Here is a 21,180-nt window from a genome sequence, read left to right as displayed (position 1 = left end):
TCCATCCTTAAACTCATCTTAGGTCTTGATTATTTCAAAATAAGTTGCAGACATCAGTATTTTTTATCTCTAGACACTTAAGCAGACATATCACTAATTAAAGTTCAATATTTATTTAGAAATTTGAGGTAAATTTACATATGGTAAGTGTTCAACTCTTAAATTTGCCATTCCTTGAGTTTTGCCAAAATGCAACCCCTTTTTAACTTTTCAGGACCTATGAAGTCATAATGTTTGATTTTTCAACATCATTCACTTCCATGCCACCTTTCAGCTACAAGTTTATAATAATGGCATATATCTATGTTTTCAAGTAAAGTATGATAAAATTAATCTTATTTTCATGGTTAGTTACCACCCTCAAAACAATGGAAATACACTGCAAACCATGTGGAAGTCTAGGCTACATCTTACACTCAATTCCCCAAGCCCACTTCAAACAGCAGCAACCCGACAAGAGGATGTCACTGCCTGGGCCCCCTGTGGCTGTTCCCTCGCCCATGTGACAAGCTCCTTCCTCAGGCACCAACAGCTACCCCCTACCCCGGGCCCTGATCCTGAGGGGAGGTAAGCCTCACCTAGCAGCTCCACCACTTGCAGGAGGACAGACGTAGGGATGGTGTCAGGCTCATCTTCGGATTTCCCTTCGCCATCCTCTGATTTCCAGGACAGCAGCTGCTCTGCAAAGGCCATAGCCAGTGGGAATTCCAGGGGCAGAGAATGCAACACCAGCACGGCTCCAGGAGGTGGAGACACCCCTAGAAGAGGCACCCAGGAGGAAAGCTCACGATTGGCAGCATCTGATCAAAGTAAGCCTAAGAAAAGGACCTGCCAGGTGCATGTGGAGAAACAGCCATAAAGCCCACCCACTCCTCTGCCAGAAGCGAGAGGAAAAACGTAACTCCCCGACACTCCAGACAGAGTCAGCTGCCAGGCACAGGAGGAGTCAAAGGACATCCCTCTAAGGATTCCACTTGTTGGTGTGACAGCAGGACAAAGGGCAGCAACAAGAACAAGGAACGAGAAACACTCCTCAGCTGGTTACACACCAATCAGTCTGATGACCCAGCATGGAAACAGGAAGGCAGACTTTAAAAGACACTTCATTGGAATATTCCCAACTTGGTAAAGAAATAATCAGCCCTTTGGTGCGGCTGCAATCCCACAAGAGCATGAAGCTTATGTTGGGTTTATAGAGTGGACCAGCAAGGGGTCCCCCAGACTAGGCACTACCAGGGTCCTGGGCTTGGATTCTCTTGTATTACCTTCTGTCACTGTTGGGGCCTGACTGTGACCAAAGCTGCCTATGGGCAGAGGACAAAGGCTCTGAGGCACCCCAACTGCCTGGTTGCAAGCCCTGGTCAGATGTAAGCCAGGAGGTCAGAGGTCTTTGGACAATTCAGAAGGAACATTATTGACTGGCCTGCACTTTGGGGTGAATGTTTACATAGTGATAATTGGGGAATGATAGGGAAGACAAGAGAGCTTCTGTTTTTTAACTATAGAGTTTAAAAAACAACTGGTATAGGCAAAATACTATGGAAAAATAGACCCTCATGAAAAGAAATCATAAAGGTGTTTGGCAATGACCAAATCACTTAAGAAATCTCCTTTCATTTCCTAAAGATGCAATGTCTCCAGGACAGGGGTTACGGAGAAGCCAAGGGCCATTTTTTTCATGAAAGTTCAAATACATTTCCTAATCTTCTCTAGCAAACGTGTCCGTCTTTTCTCGTCAAACATGCCAAGGAAGGGCAGTGGAAGTCTCTGACTAGGTTTTCCTTTCCTGTGTGTTTTCTCAGAAATCGTCAGCTGGCCCTGGTCTATAAAGCAGACAGTCAGCGACAGCTTCAGGATCTACAGAGACAGAGCCCTCCTCTAAATCTAAAACCGTTGAGGTTTATCAAAGGATGCCAGGGAGACAATTACAATTGGGCCTCCCAGCCGGGCCACTGGGCTATTTACCACTTAGATGGGGAGCAGACGCTCACTGCGGCCTGTGCCCCGGGGAGCCACATCACACCTGAGAGAATCTGGTTTTAATGAGAACTTGAGAAAAGGCAACTGGGATTATTACAGTTAAATGATGAGACTGCTCCGTTCACGCATTCTAAACAGCAGGTATCCCAGCACACGCCTGCGAAAGGAAAGGGAACGCCCACCACAGTCTGGGCAGCATCTGCCAGGCCTTCCCCAGGCAGGAAAGGGAGCTCTTTTAATCTATGGCCTCCAAAATACACTGCCCCAAGCAGTCCTGTTCTTTACTGATACGAATTGGAACACATCAAGGTACCAAATCCTTTCTATCTTCAGAAAGAAGGAAAGTAGAGGATGACTTCAAGCTGTTCTTATTACCATGAGCTAATTCAGAGTCTTACCCAGTTTGATGTGGACCTTGTCCGTGGACAGGATCACAGAAGGGTACTGGTTGGTGGTGGGAGGAGGCGTGAGCCCGGTGTTGGCCGGAGACGCATCCCGCGGATAACAGACGGCCTCAATGAGGTTGAGCTGGCCATTTCGCTTCACTTTGTGGCCAAGCCCGTACACGAGCACTCGCGCCCACGGTGCCTTGTACAGAGAGGAGCTGAGGAGGAGGGATGAGCGTGAGGAGCGTCCAGCCACGCGTACCAGGGAGAGTCAACAACGCTTTGTCATGAGGAGAGTAAGTGAGAACTGGGCAAACGTTAAGTCATTTCTACCACATTTTAGAAGGTCAGTCTTTATAAAGACTAATTTCCAAAACATGGAAATATGGGAAGGACTGTAAATTATTTTCAAATATAGTATGCTTTAAAGATTAAACACAATTTGAGCTTTTCTTCTGTCAATTTCACATAACCTATTTTGCTTTTTTCTCCCCACCATGATCTTCTGGAGAACAGGCAACTTACTCTTTGCGGAAGCCAGACTGACTTTCTTTGCAAGATACAACGACAAAAGCCGCCCCAGGGAAATTAACATCCATATTGATTTTGGACTCCGAAATTGGGAACTCTTCAGAGGGGAACTGCTCTGGTGCTGTCTGCAAAGAGAAATTTAACAAGGAAAGCCACAGGCTAAACACAGGAGAACATTTCATCCTCCCAGCTCCCAGGTGAAGGACAGAGCCCACGAAAACACTGTCATAGGTTCAGGAGGACAGGAAAGCCCTCTGGGACGAAGGACACTACAGCTGGGACAAGGCAGGAGCGCCTCAAAGAAAAGGAGACCAATGAGGAGGGAAGCTTCAGGAAGAAAGAGTCATTTTTGCAAGCCAATAAGACTTCCAATTAAAAACTGTAAGCCCGGGGCCAGCTGGGGCACAGCGGTTAAGGTCGCACACTCCCCTTCGGGCCGGGGTCACGGGTTGGGTCTGGGGTGCAGACCTTCACACTAGTAATCAGGCCGTGCTGTGGCGGCGACCCACGCACAAGCAGAGGAAGACGGGCACGGACGCTAGCTCAGGGCTAATGTTACTCACCAAAAAAAAAAAAAAGGGAAAGCCTAATTCAGGGACACTAGAGCTTTAGATTTACCTGCAGGAAAGAGCAGATCTGTTTCGTCAGCTCCAAAAGGCTCTCCTCACCCTGGTGCAGGGTCCGTGTGATGGCCACGTTAAGCCACTCTCTCACCGTCTGGGAGCTGCCCTGGTAGAAGAGGTCCGTGGCCGAGCAGTTCTGGGAATGGATGCAATGCTGCAGAGACTGTGCCAGGAGGATCGAGCTGGAGCTGATGGTGCCGTCTGGGGACAGCAAAGAAAACCTAAGTTTACCAGAAGCACAGCTGCCAATGGCTGTGAGGTCCTAAGTGACAAACCATGAACCATCTGTCCAGGTAATCGGGATGGGTCAGCTTGGACGTATCGTCTTGGATAGCAGACATTACCCATCAGATCCTGCATGGGGGCATTCAGGAGATCAGCGGTCTTTCAATTTTGGCTTTCTTTGAAGCAACAAAACTGTTTCCTAAAATAAAATCCTAAGTGGAGGCCCAGGTCTATTGAGCAGATAGAAGGGGAGCTGCTTGGATTCAGGGGTTCCCAGAGCCTGACCTCTTCAGCTGCCCTGGCCCACCCCGAGCCACGCCAAGGAACCACTAGCATGGCACAGAGTGGGGTTCATGAAGCTAGTGTTAGGTCATTAAGGCAAAGCTTCTTCCATAAGCACTTGAAAGCTTTCCAGGTATGTTTCAGAGCCAGTGGACCCAGGGGCTGGAATGGGCTGGCGGAGCCATAGCACATGCACACTGGCTGGGGCCCCAGGCTGTGAGATGCCCTCTAGGCTTAGAGTTCCACCTGCCATCTCACCTCTGCTCCCATCTTAGCTGCTGGGAGGTCAAGGGGAGCAGGCTAGAAGTGAAGGCGCCACAGGAAGACAGAAGGGGCCCCTCAGTCTTCAACTGGGCCAAGAGCAGATTCATCACTTAGTGTTCACCAGGGGAACAGACACCCAGCAGCGGGCCTCACCCCAGGGCCCCAAGGTTAGCAGACACGCACAAGGTGGCCCATCAGAACAGCTCCATCTCAAGTCACAGTGAATCAATTCGGTCTGCTTTGAAGGAGTTTGACGGCAGGAACATTTCCCTTTCTTTACAATGCCAGGGGGAATGTCTGTGGCAACAGAACAGTGGCTAGACTTCATGAATAAGACAGTTTTCCTTGATCCACAATTCATTTGGGAAGCTCAATGAATGCTTAAAAGATAATGACTGAAGTGAGTACTATAGTTTTCAAAGAGTGAGACAGCACTGCCAAGACAATCACAGCTCGTAGTGCGATCTGTCCATACTAATCTACAGGTACCACGCTCGAATTTCTCCTCCCCTCACGTGGAGAACGAGTATACCAAGCACAGCTCCTGGCTGGGGCCTGGCTCACTCTTGGGCTCTTCCAGGCCAGAGCCAATCTCTGCAGCGAGGGTAGCAAAGCCAAGTTTTACCTGGGAGGGGAGGAGCGAGGAGCTGATTGGACAGCAGCTGCAGGTGCTCCAGCGTAATGTCCCGGACGGCAGGGATGTGGAAGAGGCGGGTAAACAAGTGAGGCAGTTTGGGGGCGAAGATATTGAGCAGGGCCATGCGGCAGTACAGCCTGGCCAGCGCAGCCTCACATCGCAGTAGCTCCCTGCAAGAAAAAAGGCAGGGGAGACACAATGAGCACTGACGCCCCGGCCTCCACATGGGACCAGGCTGCAGGCTTCTGAAAGGAAAGGATACATCTTAGGCTGTGCTTCTGGGCCCATGTTCTGTTCTCTAAGGGAGTCATTAGTACTTTAAACAAAAACCCACAGTTAGTTAGGTTTGGATTTTCTCAAGTCAAAAATCACTGTGGAAAAAGAACGAAAATAGATGTTGACACAAAAACTTACACGTCTGTTCACAGCAGTATTATTCACAGTAGCCAAGAAGTGGAAACAACCCAAATGTCCATCAACTGATGAATGGCAAATCTATACAACAGAATATTATTCAGCAATAAAAAGGAACGAAGTACTGATACATGCTACAACATGGATGAATCTTGAAGACATTATGCCATGCAAAAAAAGCGAGACACAAAGAGCCACACAGTATATGATTCCATTCATACGGATTGTCCAGAATTAAGCAAATCCACAGAAAGAGAAAATAGATTGGTGGTTGAGCTAGGGGACGGGAGAATGGGAACTCACTACTAATGGGTATGGGATTTCTTTTTGGGGTGATGAAAATGTTCTAAAATTGATTGTGGTGATGGTTGCACAACTTTATGAATAGACTAAAAACCACTGATTTATATATTTTAAATGAGTGAATTGTATGGTATGTGAATTTTATCTCAAGAAAGCTATTATAAAAAAGCTCATTGTGAGCACTCTTTATGTGATGAATTTATGAAGTGACTGGCATTGAACTTGAATAACAGCTCATTAGTGACTAAACAGGTCTCGTTTAGAACGACATCTCTTGGTAAAGAATCTAATCTAGCTAACACTAAGCATAGGGGAGGCTCCCTGTGTTTTACTAGCGAATCACCATAATTAAGAATCTGCCTGGTGTTAAGCACGTAACTAAAAAGGCAAGTCAGAAGCAGCCCTCCTGTTTCTATATAGTCTAGGTCTATAACCCACCCAGAGTCAACAGGGGTCATTTGATAACTGCTGACTGACCAGAATTAAATTTAACGCTGGTCTGTCATAACTCAGATTTGGGTGTAACGGCAATTAAAGAAACAACAACCCAACGTATATCACCTGATGAGTCTGTAGAGCTATGAAGTGAAGATAAAAAAGAAAACAGCGAAGATGCTGCATTTTAGGTGCTTTCTCATCTCCACCAGCTGGCACAGGTCATGGGACCCGGGCAACAAAACAGATGAGGTCTGAGTATGACAGCTGGAAGCCCTTCAGACTCCCCACAGTCCTCTCCTCAGATTTCAAAGGCAGAAGTTGCCAGGACGAGGCTGGAACAATGCTCTGGGTTGGGTGCCTCTGAAGCTACTGCTGACGAGGCCTCTCCTAGACCCTTTGTTTTTCTAAGTTCTCTCTCAAACTCACATGAGTGCTTTGGACAACGTAGACCTCCATACTAGGACCAGAAACCCAGTCACTTTATTGATCCAACAAACCTGGATAGCATGTTTCATATTTCCCCAATACCGAGATCACTGTATTAATCCTGAGAATAAACGCCCACAACTGTAGCCTGATCGTAACTCTACAAAGCACTTTCTTGCCTTTTCTCTGAGCTGCTAGTCCCCAGTCAATAGGTTTCGTCTAGCAGAGACACTTCCTAAAAATACCAAAGACAGTAAATAAAGCTTTAAGAGCTTTTTTTAAGGAAGATTACCTCTGAGCTAACTACTGCCAATCCTCCTCTTTTTGCTGAGGAAGACTGGCCCTGACCTAACATCAGTGCCCATCTTCCTCTACTTTATATGTGGGATGCCTACCACAGCATGGCTTTTGCCAAGCAGTGCCATGTCCACACCCGGGATCTGAACCAGCGAACCCTGGGCCGCCGAGAAGCAGAACATGTGAACTTAACCGCTGTGCCACCGGGCCGGCCCTTTTAATAGTATTGTGCTGATATCCAAGCATATGTGTTGGGGAACTCTTTTCAACAAATATTTAGTCTAGAATGTGAGCCAGGGTCCAGATTAGGCACTGGGGGCTCCAGGAAAGAATCAAAGTCTCTTCTTTTGGAAGCTTATTTTCTAGTGGGAGGAGACACACAAATTAAAATTAAAAAAAACAAGCAAAAACGTCAGGTCCTGGAAGAGAAAATACAGTATTACGACAAGATGTGACTGCTTGCTTATTTCAGATTAGATGGTGAGGTAAGCCCATTTTGAAAAGGTGACATATTCATTGAGATCTGAATGATAAGAATGAGACAGCCATGCAATCTGGGCAAAGCATTCCAGGCAGAGGGAACAGCATACACAGGGACGCTGAGGAGGAAACAAGCTTCGTGTGTGAGAAAAACAGAAAGGCCAGCACTGCGGAAGGCAAGCACGCTGGAGAAGCAGAGACTCAGGCGCACGCAGGGTTTCCTGAGCCAGGGTGAGGGTTTGGATTCTACTCCAAGAGAAATGGGAGCCCATGAGAAGGTCGGAACTGCAGGAGAGAGGCAAGTGATCTGATTTATGCTTCTAAAGATCACTTTGACTGCTGCGGGGTGAAGAGAGAGCTGAGGCCTAGACTAGCGTGGTGGCGGCAGAAATGCAGAGAAGCAGACAGACTACGGACATATTTTGGAGGAAGAGTCAACAGGACTTGCTGACAGGTTACACGAGATAACAAGGAGAAAGGATGACTCGTGGTGCCCCTTACAGATACGGAAAGACCAGTGAAGGAGGGGTTTTGGGGAAAATCCAGATTCCACTTCACATGCTACATTTTAGGGGCCTATCAGATTACCTGTGAGTAAAGAGTCAACAAAACTCTTGTTGACTACCTACAAAGGAATCGATTTTGGTTAACTTGTTTCAGCCCTGTCCTTTTGAAAACCTGACAAAAGTAGACTATCAGCAACATTACCAGGCACATCGCTTACGGTTAAAATGACTCCTAACTGGCAAGCTGCATGTGGACTGGGATGATTTACAAAAGATACTGGCTTCTATTTGGGACCCGGGGCTGCTCAGACACCATGTGCACATTGCCGTGTGAAGCCTAGCCCTCACACCGGGCTTGTCATTTGGGTGGGTGGGGTAAGAGAATAGTCCCTGAGCTTCTGTGTGGACAACTATGATGACTCCTGCTGAAAAAACACGCCTGACATCACCTGTGGCACACCATGCTGCCCATCCTGTATCTTTCTGAGTGAAGCTAACGTCAAGTGTGGCCTTTTTTGGTCTTGTGAATTTGACTGTGAAGTTGAACTTCACACCACCTCACACAGGGTGACACAACATCTGAGAGGAGATGGCAAGCAGGCAGTTGGATATGTGTTTCGGGAATTCCAGCGAGAGGTCTAAGCTGGAGATATACTCAAGTTGGTTCAAAATTGACAATAGAATGAGAAATTGTGATGCTAATGGATGAACAGTACGAAAATTGTTTATGGAAACCTTTATTAGAGAAGTCCATTTATTATATATTCCCCTGAAATGTTCCAAGAATTTTTAAGACCAAAAGAAACAATTCATAGGTGCATGTGATGGAATTTGCCAGATCTTTAGGTTTTAACCCACTGAGGGCAGGCACGTGTTCCCTTAGAGACCCCAGCACAGTGCTAGGCACAAGGCAGGCACTCAAGGAAACCTCGTTAGCTTCACAGAGAAATGAGCTGACTGCTCACACAGTGCCTGGACAGCCTCTTAGTTATCTCTCTTTTTTTTCCCCTACCCATTTCACTTATTTTATGGATTTAGGTCAAACGTGACTTTTTAAAAACACTTCTCTGTATGGAAATTTTCCAACACATACAAAAATGCAGAGAAGGATATAACAAACTCAACGCACCCATGATCTGGTTTTAACAATTATCCACGCTTCCTTTTTTTGTTAAGGTCACACTGGTTTATAACAGTAAATAAATTTCAGGTGTACATCATTATATTTCAACTTCCGTAGAGACTGCATCTCTTCTTGACTTGCTTTACTCTTCATAATTTTCCACATTCTTCAAATCTCCAGCTACCCCTCAACCCCCCCCCCCCCCAACTCACAGCACAGTGCCTGTGGCATAGGCCAAGGGACACTGGATCCCCAAATTTTTCTTCCCAACTCCTGCAATTCTGCTGTTATCTTTACTAGCTACCTTCTCTCTCTCTCTCAGCTCTGAAGGAGAAGCTTTCCCGTCAACAATGAACAGCATGTGTGGTAAAACACAGTAAGTGGATTTCTGTGACCCACTAGAAAGAAGGGCTCAACTTTACCTGTGAATTTGAAGGTTGGTATTGTCCAATGTGACCAGCCCATTGGTGGCAGTCCTTCGGTAGCCTGCTGGAGGCCTTTCCAACATATCAATAGGATACCAGTATCGGACCAGCACACCCTCACTTCGTAGGTATGTTTCTACCTGCACCAATTCATTTACCTACAATAGCAAAAGGAAACGTCTATTTGTTTTTTTGAGCACTGATTTTTTCCCCAAGTTTGTTCGTTTGTTTTTTTGAGGAAGATTAGCCCTGAGCTAACATCTGCTGCCAATCCTCCTCTTTTTGCTGAGGAAGACTGGCCCTAACATCAGTGCCCATCTTCCTCTACTTTATATGTGGGACGCCTGCCACAGCATGGCTTGCCACGTGGTGCCATGTCCGCACCCGGGATCTGAACCGGCAAACCCTGGGTGGCCGAAGCAGAACGTGTGCACTTAACCGCTGTGTCACCAAGCCAGCCCCTCCCCAAGTTTTAATATACATATGTATGTACATAAAACCAAAGGTTTATAGCAATAAATGATAGTTTCATCTCATTGACTGAGTCTAAAGTTCAAAGACATCTGGTTAGTACTGACAGTGTGTTTAGTTTTTTCATTCCAGGTGGCAAATTTTAATTGGTACAATAAATTGAAGAACTTCCATGTAATCATGAGTTAGAAATTTAAAGAGAATTACACTATGTTTCAGTAAGAGTTCAACACACAATGTAGCCAGGTAAAATTTATGTCCCTTCTTTTTATGTTAATAATTCTGTAAAAAGCTGGGAATATGTCTGATAGCTCTATTTTATTACTAGGAAAATAAAAAGTAAGCTCATGCATATGCATTCTGAATTCAAATACCAATGTAATTTTTATTTAGGGATTATTATAAACATAAAGGGAATCAAACTACTTGAGAAATAAAAGAATTACTACTTAAACAAAATTTCTATTTTTCTAATTTTTAATTTCACACATTTCCATTGCTAACAAAATATTGTCAGTTATATACTTTCTGATAACCAGCAATCAGAAGTTTGTATCAGAAGGCGCTGGGACATTAACAGCATTACTGATGGAACTTTCTACTTGAAAGTTCATTTTAGTAAACTACTAGCCAATAACCTCTTTTAAAAATGTAATGATTTAAATTAGGTTCTGGTAAAATGGAGTCAGTTGAAGACGTAAAACTTTCCACTTCAAAGCATTACTGGTACCTAACATTATCTGCATCTGTCTCTCATCAATGTGGTAGATAAATACTTCTTAATCAGAGATGCCTAGGCTTGCACTGTGTTATTTCGTCCATTTTTCTTGCGTGGGAACTTCTTAAATGAAGCACATGCATGCAACCTTAGGGTAATGCTGTCATGGCTTTCAAATAGGACGCTGTTTTCAAAAGAAAGCTTCATCTTTGCCTCACTCAGTCTCTTCTGTTCCTTCTCCTCTGCCCCTGCCCAGCCCCAAAGCCACACTGAGCCCTACGAGAGGGCTCTGCAAACTGGAGACAAAAACTACTGATCTAGTTTAATACACTCATTTTACATATAGCGAAACTGAGGCTGAAAAACCCAGTGAGAAGTGTGATCAAAATCACAAAACTATTTCTTTGATTTGAGTCTGTATGACAATCACGACAGTGATAGATCATCCATTCATCAAGGACAACGAGAGAATTTTCCCTTAGAACTTGGGTAGAAATAACGTCGGGACAGTTAGAACATGGTTGACAGCAAACAATGGCAGAGGCAGCATGGGCTGAAGGAGCTGACAGCACTGAGAGTTAAGAGCCTCTATCCATCATCAGCCCTGCTCTGGGCCCATGAGAAAATCTCAGGCAAGTCATTCGGCATGACAGCACTTAGCCTGGTTTCTTCATCCCTAATTTGAAGAGGAATCCATCTGTATAATGACTTCTTAAGATGCTTGGAGTCTGGGCATGAAAGTCTCAGGGCAAATAAAAGGCTATTCACTCACTGAATCAACATCTAAGACGACTCCATGAAGCCCAAAGGTTTTCAGCATCCCTCTGATGGCAAATTTTGGCAGAGCGGTTCCAACAGTACTGCTGGCTACGTTATTGCTGTCCGGAGAGCGAGTTACTACCGTGAGACCTGAGGAGGGTAGAGGGAGAAGTGTTTTCAGAAGCAAGCGCTAAAATAGCTCTACAGCATTTAACAATACCCTCAGTTTAGTTAAACCAAAAAGAAAGAAAGCTCAGTCTGGAAGATAACACAACAAAAAGTTCTAAGAACTCTCACAATTCAACAATAAAAAGACAAATAAGCCAATTAAAAAATGGGCAAAGGATTTGAATAGACATTTCTCCAAAGAGAAGTGAAAAGACACACACGAAAAGATGTTCAACATCATTAGTCATCAGGGAAATGCAAGTCAAAGGCATAATGAGACACCACTTCACACCCACTAGGATGGCTATAAGCAAAAAGACAGACCATACTGAGTATTGGTGAGGATGTGGAGACATTGGAACCCTCAGACTCTACTCCGCTGGTGGGAATGTAAAGTGGTGTAATCGCTTTGAAAAACAATCTGGCAGTTCCTCAAAAAGTTAAGCAAAGTTGCCATATGATTCAGCAATTCCACTCTTACCTATACACCCCAAAGAAATGAAAACACATGTCCACACAAAAGCTTGTATTCAAATGTTCACAGCAGCATTATGCATAATAGCCAAAAGGTAGAAACAACCCAAGTGCCCATCAATTGATGAGTGGATAAACAAAATGGAGTATTATCCATACAATGGAATATTATTTTGCCATAAAAAAGAATGAAGTACCAACATGTGCTATGACATGGACGAACTTGAAAAATTATGCCACGTGAAAGAGGCCAGACACAAGAGAATCAAATGTTATTTGAAATTTCCAAAATAGGCAAATCTAGAGAGACAGAAAGTAGATTAATGGTTGCTAAAGAGAGGGAGAAATGGGGAGTGGTGAAGTACAAAATTTCTTTGGGGGAGATGAAAATGTACTGGAATTAGAAGCAATGGTTTAATGGTTGCACAACTTTGGGAATATACTAAAAACTGCTGAATTCTGCACTTTAAAAGGGTGAAGGTTATGGTATGTGAATTACATCTTTAAAAAAAGTGAATATATATTCCTGCCCCTGCCCACAATATTCTGATATTTTTGAGAAGATTAATAATGAGTAGTAAATTATCTTTTTTGTGCTTTTCTATATTTTCATTTGCTCACAATACGTGATAGATTTTTAATCAAAAGAATAAACCCATTCCCTTAAAATTCTTAAAAGCACAGTCCAACCACATAGTCATGGTTTACTAGCTCAGCAGCCAGGACTAAGCCTGAGGGGCATATCTGGAGTCCTCCGCCCACGTCCCACTTCTCTTCTCTACAAGTGCCCTGTCTCACCCTGCTCATGTTAGTGAGTTATGGGAATGTGCCAGAGGCTAGAGAAGCATGTACTTGTGCCCCACCAGGTAGCTTTAGGGCCTCATATGGGAGAGCCTAGAAGAGGTCACATCATTCAGAGTAAGGAGAGTCACCCTAGGAGAGCCAGTAGCTGCTTGGCTCAAATGTAAGCTGGGGAAAACTCAACTTCTCATTTCATAGGAAGTCTCACAGATGAAGTAAGGGGGAAAGCAAAACCTTTTCGAACTTTATCAATTGTGAACTTGTTTGCTTCGTCTTTAATGTCTTCAATGGTGGGAAGATAAAGGTCTCTTGGGATGCCACCGTTCTCCTCGTAGAGGAACTCAACCGTCTGTCGGGCAATATCCACCATGCCTAAAAAATATAAGCGCACTGGTGACCCTCCCAAGAGTACACGATCTGCACATCAACCACGGCGCGGACTTCTACGAGAATGAAGAGACGGGACGCTCTCAAACAGCGTTTGTGGGAGTACATAGCCTTTTGGGGAAGGTAATCACGCAGTGTCTCCCCCTCGGAAACACAAGCACGAACGTGGAAAGGTGCAAGAACACTCCCTGCAGCACTGCTGGGAGACATAACTAAAAAGTGGAAACAGTGAGAGTATTCGTTAATACAGAATGGTTAAAAATGACGGTACATTATGATGCAGTCACTTCATTTTAGCTAAGTCAAAAGAACAAACCATAGGACAGATGGAGAGTGAGAAGAAAGTGACAGCAACATTCCTTTCTTACTTTCTGCATCTTTTGTACTGTTTGACTTTTACATGTTCCCTGTTTAAGAGAGACAGACAGCTACATCAACCTCTTCTATCTTGGCCTGGAAATCGCTCTGTTCCTCCTTCCCAGAAGGAGAACGCACCACTATGTTCAACAGCAACAGCCACTATTAATTAATAAACCAAATAAATGTCCAAAGCCCTGAAGGAAACAGCCTGTGGGGAGTACCGAGGTGGGTGCCACGGCCCCTGCTGCTGCCGCCGCCAGAGCTCCCACATTGCTCAAGGAGTTGTGGGTAAAAAACGAGCACTGACAGCTTCTGCTTTCAAACAAGGCTTATCTCCACCACAATTATCTACCATTCCTTTATTTGCTGCCCTTGCTGTAATGAAAAGGCACAGCAATTTTCTGAGCACAGTTTTCTTACAAGGGGGCTACAATTAAAGAAAGAAGTGAAAGAATAAACAAGAAATGTGGCCTGATGTTAGAAGATTGTGGAAAAATAATCTTTGTGACACTTTCCAAAGAAATAGAGGGGAGGAGAAAAAATACTCTGCTGTTTACTAAGTAAGGATCCGGGAACATGGGGAAAATACGAAATTAAACCACGCACAGCACAGGGAGCGTTTCATTAACGTTCCTTGGGGGACCTGATGGCAGGAGGCAGACCCACCCTCACAGGAGGTGGTCCTTTGGGCACCACGAGCCATCTCCCTATCCTCCCTTCAGCCCCTGCTACCGCTATACTGAAGGTCATATTTGAAAGGCAAACGTTCTACGTCTAAATTAATACAGTCCAGATGATGGGCCATGGCCACAAGGATGGATCCCAAGGGAATGCCTTGGCAAGATGTGTGCCAGGGGCCGCAGGTACTGCTGGGGGAGGCAGGAGGCCAGAAGCCACCTTTAGATAATCGTTTTCCATGTGCTGTCCACACTTTTCTTCCTCTGAACTGGGAGCAGAGGAGGAGGAGGCACACTTGGCCACAGACACTCCAGATGGCTCTGGGACCAAACGGTAAAAGAGAAGAAAAAGAAATCCTAATTTAAGCAGAACTTACGTGAAAATACAGGCACAGCAACCAATGATCATGTGCAAGAGCTTTCCACCTTGATACTGTACAGTCTCTTTCCCCCTTTCTTACTGTCTCCAAAGCAGTGAGCAGCACCACTCTCCCTGAGCACACAGTGCTTCCTATTTCTAAACTCATGCCTGCTTTTGCAGAGCTAGCCCCGGTTTCAGCTTAACACCATGTTAGATTGGGCTACTCTGGCCACACAACCTGTGGCCTCCTGACCTGCCTGTGGCACAGCCCTCACCACAGTGCACTCTGTTGTTTCATTACCTGTGTCCCCCAAGGAGGGAGGTTCTGAGAGAAGGGACCACCCTGTCTTCTTCACAGAAGATTCCTTATGCCCTAGCACAGGGCCTGACAGCTGGGAGGTACTTGTTGACTGTAGGACTTGAACAGCTGAATGAAAGCAAATGAAACAGAGCCTGCTCACTCTGCAAATCAGGGACCTGCGCTGCTGCTTCCAGGCCAGCAGGAAGGAACCTGACTTTACCATTAGGAAGCGAAGGCCGTCTGAAAAAAGGATCTGTTCTGCAACCTGATAGAACGCCAAAAGGGCATTTTCTTTGAACTTAAACGGAGAGGAACAAATCATCTTTTTATTTCTAGGATCTACTATATCAGATTACGCTGCTCCTTTGCTTAAAACCTCCCAAAGGCTTCCCATCCTACACAGAACAAAATCCACAGCCCTTGCCAAGCCCGACGCTTCCTCCGCTCCCTCACATCTCATTTCCTGCTGCTCCTCCCTAACCCCCGCCCTCCTTCAGCTACACTGGCTTTGGCCTTATTGCTGTTCCCCCAACCACCCAAGCTCACTCCCACCTGAGGATCTTCCTAAGGTTGCTCCCTCTGCCTGAAACTCTTAAGAGAGAAGAAAAGAGAAGAATATTAATTATCCTCCCTGGAATTTGGGTCAGCAGCTGAAACAGGGCTCTGATAAGAGCAGGAAGGAATCACATCACGTCATAGGATGTGTGGATTTTCCCACAGGTTAAGTACAAACAAGATCATTCCACTCTTACAGGTCTTAGCTTTGGGGATAGAAAGCATGAAAGAAAAGAAAGAAAGAAGTAAATAAATAAATAAATAAATAAATAAATAAATAAATAAAACCCCCACAAAAATACATACTAATGAGTCCTGGCACCAATATGAGAAAAAGGAATTACTCATCTATCACTAGAAATCTGGGACTTATCATATAAGTTGGTCAAGGAACAAAGGTCTTTTGGTGGCTTTTCTCATTATTTGGTCCTAGTGTCAGTCACAACACAAGTTAAAAGAGGAGAAAGACTGCTGACACAGGGACAAAAACTAAACTCCTTATACCACCTCTGACTGCCACGATGTTGGGAAAAGGCATTGCTGCATCTCAAAAAAGTAGGTATTTCACAAGATCAGGAAAAGCCTTAAAACAGAGATCAGCTATCTTCACTTAAGACTCACTAACAGTCCACTGTCTGGGGTCAAACTGTGTTTATTTTGCTGGAGAAACTGTGGTCATTGGGAGAAAAAGCTCACCAACATCATGATCACTGTGACATTTAGGACTATATTCACTGAATACTTACTGTGTGCCGGGTACTGTTCTTAGGGAGCCTCACCTGTAGTAACTCATTTATTTCTCACATACATGAGTTGGTTAACATTACTGATTCCATTTCAAGGGTGAGGAAAGCCCAGAAAGGTAAAGTAACTTTCCCAAAGTCACAACGCTGGTAAATAGCACAGCTGTGACTTCAGAGCCCAAATTATTTAACCACCAGACCACCCAACTTCCCAATATAACCATCCCAGCTTCATTTCAGCAGCCCATCAATGCAAAACTCTGACTTAAACTGACAAGCAAAGAAAAGTCTGGCAATGAAAGCAAAAGACTGCAGAGTTCAAACAGGCACAGGTGGAAGACACTGTTAGGTCTGGCCCAACTTTAGACGAGCCCCTTCCCTAATTCACAGCCTGAGTTTCATCTAAACACATCTCTTCAAGTCCTGAAGGGAGTGCTTCAGGAGAACATAAAGCACCAGACCTAGCTGTAACGCGCCCTTTATCTGGTCCAGGCCCGATTTCCGTTCTGCTTCATTGCGGAAGCGTCTTCGGATAGTGGGAAAAACCTTGGTCTCCCATGCTTTCACCAGCAGGGCGTAGTGGTCCTCCTGGAAGGAGAAGGGAGACTCAGGAACAGAGAAGGAACTCCGTGCACAGGCATCAGTCCTTCCCTAACTTACAGCTCTCATCCCACTCAAATGCTAGTAATAGAAATACTCCCTGTGGACCACCCAATTAAATACACCCTCAGATGCCAGGGGAGGCAACAGCTGGGCTGGGGCAAGCTCTTCCTTTCCGTTTAAAGCCATATAAGCATTTCACATGATCCCCAACTTTACTCCTGAATTATTATCAAAGTTCTTCATTTCTCCAACACCCAACTCAATACTGGGCAAAGGAGCCCAACGGATATCACTACTGAAGTGTGGGTTAGAAAATGAACACTCCAGAGTTGCTGTTCAAACACAGTGACATAACTGAAAGTATAACAACTCCAGCCTTGCACACTCAGATCAAAATCATTCCTCGTGGCTTGTCCTGGTCACCAGGGTGCTAAGCAGATGCTGCGGGTCTCTCACCTGTGGGATGTCATCATCATCGTCGTCATCACTCTCATCATCTGCAATGGGAGGCGGGTGAGGGTCTGGGCCAGAGGTGATGAAATTCTCATAGCTGAGCTCTACTTTGTAATGACAGGAAGTGTCACTGTCATATTCTGTAACAAAGCACAATGATAGTGAATTCTAAGCAAGAGCAGTCTGAAAAATCATGAACTTCTCACTCTTGACAAATCAGATTCTCTTAATTTGTATGACAGAAGGACTCCTAGTACTTGGAGGGATTTTAAGGCTCAGAGCCAAGGAATAACTAATCATTTATAATTACTCTGAATCCCACAGCAGTTTTTATGGGTGTAATTCCTTCAACTCAGAGAAGAATTTAGAAAGTTCTTCATCATGAGAAAGAATTAAAGACTCTTAAAACAGTCTGCAAACCAGTATCCCAAGGGCCAAATATGGCCTGCAGATATTTCTGGCTCAGGAAGCGCAGTCTCATTCAATTTGATTATGAAATTTCTCAAACAATCAGGGAGGCTTTTTAGTGCACACCAATACATCCACCACCCGGACTCCCAGTTAGCATTTTACTATTATGACCTCAATTTTAAAACAGTTTAAAAAATGATCAACATTTTAAAAGTAGGGGATTTCATATAAAATTCTGGGGTTTTCAACTGTCTTATAAAGAGTGCACAATCTTTTGGGCTTCCATTTCCTTGTGGCAGTGTTCCACCGGCACTGAGTAGCGGCAGGCTTCCTGTATGTGGGGAATGTACTTTCCAGTCTGCCATGCGTCCTCCCGCTCCCCATTTTCTTCCATTGGGCCTGTTACCGGATTCCCGGTGGGCACTAGAGTGTGCCCAAGTTTAAAGGGATTTCCAGATTCAACATTCGCATTCCCAGGAAGCAGTAGGCCATGGGAGGAGGTGGCTTACGTTGCTGAGCAGTGGCCACAGCAGCAATCCGGCATGGTGGCCCATGAGTGCCCGGGTCTGATGCAATACTGGTGCCAGCATCATTGTCACTGTCAGATGCCATGGCAAAGGGCAGGGCCTCGAAGTTAGCGCTGATCTCTTCTGCCAAGTCGGTGCACAGGTCAGCGGCGTTGCGGTGGGCCTGCCCTTCGGCATAGGCAAAGGGGCGGGAGCCAAAGTTAGCACGAGTCTTGGTGTTCTGGAAAGGAGATCAAATAAAGGCTCTGAAAGGACTTCTGTTTATTTATTTATCTATCTATTTATTTTCAACACCCGGAGGCAAACTTCACTAAGCATCAAACACTAAGCACTAAGCATCAGAAGCACGGCCCCAGCTATGGGACAGCATGTGAAACCAGGCAGAGGGGCTGGTGTACCTGTAGCACAGGCTACACGGAGCTCTGTACGAGCCCGCCCCACCTACCCGCCCCCTCACCTCCCATTCTCATGCTCTCTGCTACTCACACACAGTGACCTGCCTTGTTTCCAACACTGTTCCTTTCTACCTCATGCCACTGCACATGCTATCCCTCACCTGGAACATTCTTTCCTCCAATTCTGCCTAGTTGAGACCAGTTAATACTCCAGACCTGGCTCAAACATCACTTGTTCAGGGTAACGCGGACATGATCAGATTTGTCTGGTACTTGCTTCCATTAAGTCCACAATTTTCAACGAGACTGTGATGGTTAACTTTATGCAGCTTGACTGGCCATGGGCTGCCAGATTAAACATTATTTCTGGGGGTGTCTATGAGGGTGTTTCTGGATGAGCTGAGCGTTTGAATCGGTGGACTCAGTAAAGGAGACTGCCCTCCCCAGTGTGGGTGAGCATCATCCACTTTACCAAGGAGAATTTGTTTTCCTTCCCAACAAGATAACCTGCCTTTTTCTGAATGTGAACCACAGGCCACATCCCACCAGAGACGTCTTCGAGATACGGAGAGAGGCGCTGCCCGCAGTATGTGAAGTACACCCGGCCCTTGGCTGGCTGCCCTGGAGGAGGCGGGGTCCCCTCGGTTCTCTCCCAGCCAATTCCTGCCACGTCACCTATGCCAGAGAGCAGGAAGCAAACAACAGTTTTTTCCCCTTTTATTGACTCTTAAATAAACTTCCAAATTGCAATCAGTGTCACAAGGGCACATATCATTGACTATCTTTGTTTTTATTTATTTATGCCATTAGTTACATCTGACAAAGACATGAAGTAACTTACTGTATTTAAGTAAATATAACATAACACAACATAAGTAATTTTAAAAAGAGAAGTCAGAAACTATTTAGAAGAAGAAAAATGCCTAGTGTCTGAGTTAAGTTACTTACCACAATTACACATTGAATTTAGCCTTTATTTTCCTGGCAGCCAAGACAAAAAGGGAAAACATTGGGTATGATTCTTTAAATAGAGGAATATAAGTTTTCCTCTTTTGATGAATGGAGGATTACTTATGGCATAAAGGTAAAAAGGTAACATTTTCTCAGTAAGTTTGTGGAAGATTTAGAAGTGGTCTTAAAACTATAATTTAAACCTCAATCCACAATGTAAACTAAAGGTACACCATTAAATCACATTATCTCCCCTAACTTACATGTATTTAAGGCATTTTGGCAAGAAGCTAAGATAACACAAGATAAGCTGCTTTCTGCTGAGGTGACAAGATACTGAGATAGAACTTACAGGACCAAGAGGAACATGTCCCCTATATTAGCATTCTTAAACGGGCTGCTCAGGCCAGCTGCTAACATACGTCTATCCACTGTAAACTCTCCAGTAAGTGTATGCAGCTCCGTGACTCTGTTCTGAGCTGAGAGTATCACATGCTTTAGTCTCATACCACTAACATGGGCTTCCCAAGGCCCGGGGACCTGTCATGGTTCAATGAGCATCTGCTGATGAATGGACACCGAAAGTGTTGGTATAGAGGCTGAGATTCTGTTGTTTGAAAAAGTAAGTTCCCGACTCCCACAAAGAAACATTAAGAAGAGCGGAGCATGTGTGCCTGAGGTCCAGTCCAAAATTTTTTGAAAAGCCAAAATGTGATCAAACAAAACAACAAATGACAGCAGCAAACAAATAAAAACCCAGAATATGTTTCCCCTGCCCTCCCCACATCCCCCTTTTGTGCTTAAAGCACTTAAGTAAGTACTCAGCTGAGATGTCAGAGTTATACTCCACAAAGTAAGAGAGAAATAACTTTGCCAGGAAATTATTTCCAAGTCACAACTTGGCCACAACTGAAAACACTACACTCTCTGGAAAGGTGCAATTTAACAAGCAGGTCCATTGAGAACAGTGATGGTACAATTACTCCCAGTCATAAGGCGTTATCCATTACACCGAGTGACTCAGTATGTCCCATCTAAGCATCGCAGATCACCTATCACATAAAACAATTTCAGTTTTATCAGAGATTATGTTAAGATGTACTGTCTGAAAATAAGTAACCACCATGTTTGGCTGCTTCTAATGTCAAGAGGACAATGCCTTTATTTTGTTGCTACTACTGGAGCAGGAAGGACTGATCCCAATTTATGTACTATACAGATCGAATTACTTATACAAAGGCTCTAGAAAGGAGGGGAAAAAGAAGGTTTTTGTTTTTAATCGGATTGACTGTGTGACTATCTATGAAACATCTGGGCAGAATATCTGTTGAAGCTGGACCAGATGTTTAGGCTACCAAGAGCACAGTCCACAGCGCTCACCTACTGACAATGCATTTCCTGAGTACCTCACAGCTAGTGGCAGAGTTCTCTGGTTTTGAAGCAACGTATCTGCTCATCAATGAAAAGCTGATGAAAGACCAAACTTCAGAGAGAAGCAAAATCTCAGATTTTTCTAATAATGAAGGAATTAAAGTCAATGTGACTTCTAAACTACCAAAGGGAGGCTCTAAATGATAACGGCCTCACAAAATGAGAGTCTGGTGTAATCTAGGGGACAGCAAGTGACAAGTACTTGGTTTTCACTAATAGACAAATTGCTCATTCCCAGTGCTTTTATGTAAATTTAACCTATTTAAACCAAAACCTGGGAACAACAGAAATACA

The 21,180-nt window shown here is 44.7% G+C and overlaps 1 protein-coding gene across 14 annotated transcripts in view; it reads right to left on the bottom strand.

Annotated features, from left to right (window-relative positions):
* Nucleotides 1-21,180, bottom strand: part of HECTD4 (HECT domain E3 ubiquitin protein ligase 4) — a 185,114-nt gene that overhangs the window by 25,731 nt on the left and 138,203 nt on the right. For all 14 annotated transcript variants that reach the window (XM_070628847.1, XM_070628848.1, XM_070628850.1 and 11 more), the window contains 12 exons: nt 19,016-19,179; nt 18,092-18,329; nt 17,175-17,311; nt 16,577-16,703; nt 12,966-13,103; nt 11,302-11,438; nt 9,338-9,498; nt 4,917-5,098; nt 3,516-3,721; nt 2,892-3,022; nt 2,379-2,584; nt 579-758 (listed from right to left, as the gene is read on the bottom strand). In XM_070628847.1, coding sequence (XP_070484948.1) covers nt 579-758; nt 2,379-2,584; nt 2,892-3,022; nt 3,516-3,721; nt 4,917-5,098; nt 9,338-9,498; nt 11,302-11,438; nt 12,966-13,103; nt 16,577-16,703; nt 17,175-17,311; nt 18,092-18,329; nt 19,016-19,179 — 2,007 coding nt within the window. The remainder of the gene's footprint in view (nt 1-578; nt 759-2,378; nt 2,585-2,891; nt 3,023-3,515; nt 3,722-4,916; nt 5,099-9,337; nt 9,499-11,301; nt 11,439-12,965; nt 13,104-16,576; nt 16,704-17,174; nt 17,312-18,091; nt 18,330-19,015; nt 19,180-21,180) is intronic.

The sequence above is a fragment of the Equus przewalskii genome, chromosome 7, assembly GCF_037783145.1.
Source record: "Equus przewalskii isolate Varuska chromosome 7, EquPr2, whole genome shotgun sequence".
In the NCBI taxonomy this organism is placed as follows: Eukaryota; Metazoa; Chordata; class Mammalia; order Perissodactyla; family Equidae; genus Equus; species Equus przewalskii.
This window is presented reverse-complemented; position numbering and strand designations above follow the sequence as displayed.